Source organism: Mandrillus leucophaeus, unplaced genomic scaffold, assembly GCF_000951045.1.
Source record: "Mandrillus leucophaeus isolate KB7577 unplaced genomic scaffold, Mleu.le_1.0 Scaffold237, whole genome shotgun sequence".
Classification (NCBI taxonomy): Eukaryota; Metazoa; Chordata; class Mammalia; order Primates; family Cercopithecidae; genus Mandrillus; species Mandrillus leucophaeus.
The window spans coordinates 545,627-547,284 of NW_012102443.1; the positions used below are offsets into that span (position 1 = coordinate 545,627).

Here is a 1,658-nt window from a genome sequence, read left to right on the forward strand (position 1 = left end):
CCCAGCAATTAAATAAACTCGGCCAGGCATGGTGGCTCTCACCTGTAATCCCAGCGCTTTGGAAGCCCGAGGCGGGAGGATCGCTTGAGCTCAGGAGTTTGAGACCAGCCTGGGCAACATAATGAGACCCTATGTCTACAAATAATACAAAAATATTACCCGGGCATGGTGGCACGTGCCTGTGGTCCCAGATGCTTGAGACGCTGAGGTGGGAGGATCACCTCAGCCCAGGAGGGGAGGCTGAAACTGCAGTGAGCCGTGATTTTGCTGCTGCACTCCAGCCCGGGCGACAGAGACTGTGTCTAAAATTAAATGAATAAATCAAGTGCTCCCTCTCACCTGATTGCTTTGTAAACTGTTGGGGAGATTGATTCAGTTGCCATTTTCCTTGGGCTCAATAAGGGCTGGGGTGGGGAGGGCGCAAAGGCCGGGCAGAGCCAGCCCCTCGCCGCATCGTTGCAGATGAGGAATAGCACGGCCGCGAGCCAATGTCTTGTGTCCGTCCGGGCTTCACCCCTCGCAAGTGGTGGCTTTTGGCAAATTTCTCACCTTTTTGATCCTCAGTGAAATGAGGTCAAACTGAGGTGAATGAGGACCTCCTCATGTGAGGGTTAAGTTAGGTGGTACTGGAACATGCTTGGCAAGGGCCTGGCACCATCGAGACAACAAGTGGACGGTGGGCAGAGCACACCGGTGCCTGCATGTATCCATTCATGTATGAGGTGTGAGCACGTGTGTGTGTGGTGTGGGGTGTGAATGCATGTGTGTGGGGTGAGCACGTATGTGCATGTGTGAGATGTGAACACATTGTGTGAGATGTGAACACATTGTACATGAGCATGTGTGTGCGTGTGGTACGTGTGTGTGTGTGAGATGTGTGGTGCGTGAGCACATATGTGGTGTTGATTACACCTGGTGCTGCTTGCCACAGGTGGTGATTTATAGCCATTATCTGCAGGTCAGATTTTCTTCTGTATTTTTGAAGCATTGAACTGAAGAGATGATTTCGTTTGTCCCAGCTGTCCCCGTGTGTCATCGCGTGCATGCTGTGGTTGGTTAATTCAACTTCTTTAACATAAAGGAAGGTTGTGAGACTGTGTCAGACAGCTGGTGTCTGGTGTGTGCAGCCACACAGCCTCCTGCCTGCGGGTGCCACGGGAAGTGAGGGGGTCAGGGCCTGTCCCATGACCAAGTGCCCGTTCTGTCTTGGCCCTTAGGAAAGGATCCAGGCCCTGGAGGCGGAGCTGCAGGCTGTCAGTCACAGCAAGAGTCTGCTGGAAAAGGAACTGCAGGAGGTCATTGCGCTGACCAGCCAGGAGCTGGAGGAGTCCCGGGAGAAGGTGCTGGAGCTGGAGGACGAGGTGAGGCTTGGCTGTCTGCTGTGGCGGCAGCGTGGGGCAGGTCACGTGATCCCTGGGCATGCCACCACGCGTGTGGCCTGAAAAACAAAACTTCACCGTGCGCCTAGCGTTGCTTTTGGTGTTGCCACCTTCTGACCGTCAGCCTCTGGCTCTGTGGTGGGGCAGGCCCTGATTCCAGCCCTCTGGGGAGGGTCACTGTGTTACCGTCTCTTTGGTGGAATGGTTACAGAATTCACGGTGCAGCCCTTCTCAGTTCAAACGCTTTGGTTTCAAATAAGAAACCCAACTTGGCCGGGC

At 54.2% G+C, this 1,658-nt stretch overlaps 1 protein-coding gene across 1 annotated transcript in view; it reads left to right on the forward strand.

Annotated features, from left to right (window-relative positions):
- GOLGA3 (golgin A3) overlaps nt 1-1,658 on the forward strand; it is a 60,390-nt gene that overhangs the window by 45,057 nt on the left and 13,675 nt on the right. Inside the window, exon 16 of the mRNA XM_011982212.1 lies at nt 1,218-1,361. Coding sequence (XP_011837602.1) covers nt 1,218-1,361 — 144 coding nt within the window. The remainder of the gene's footprint in view (nt 1-1,217; nt 1,362-1,658) is intronic.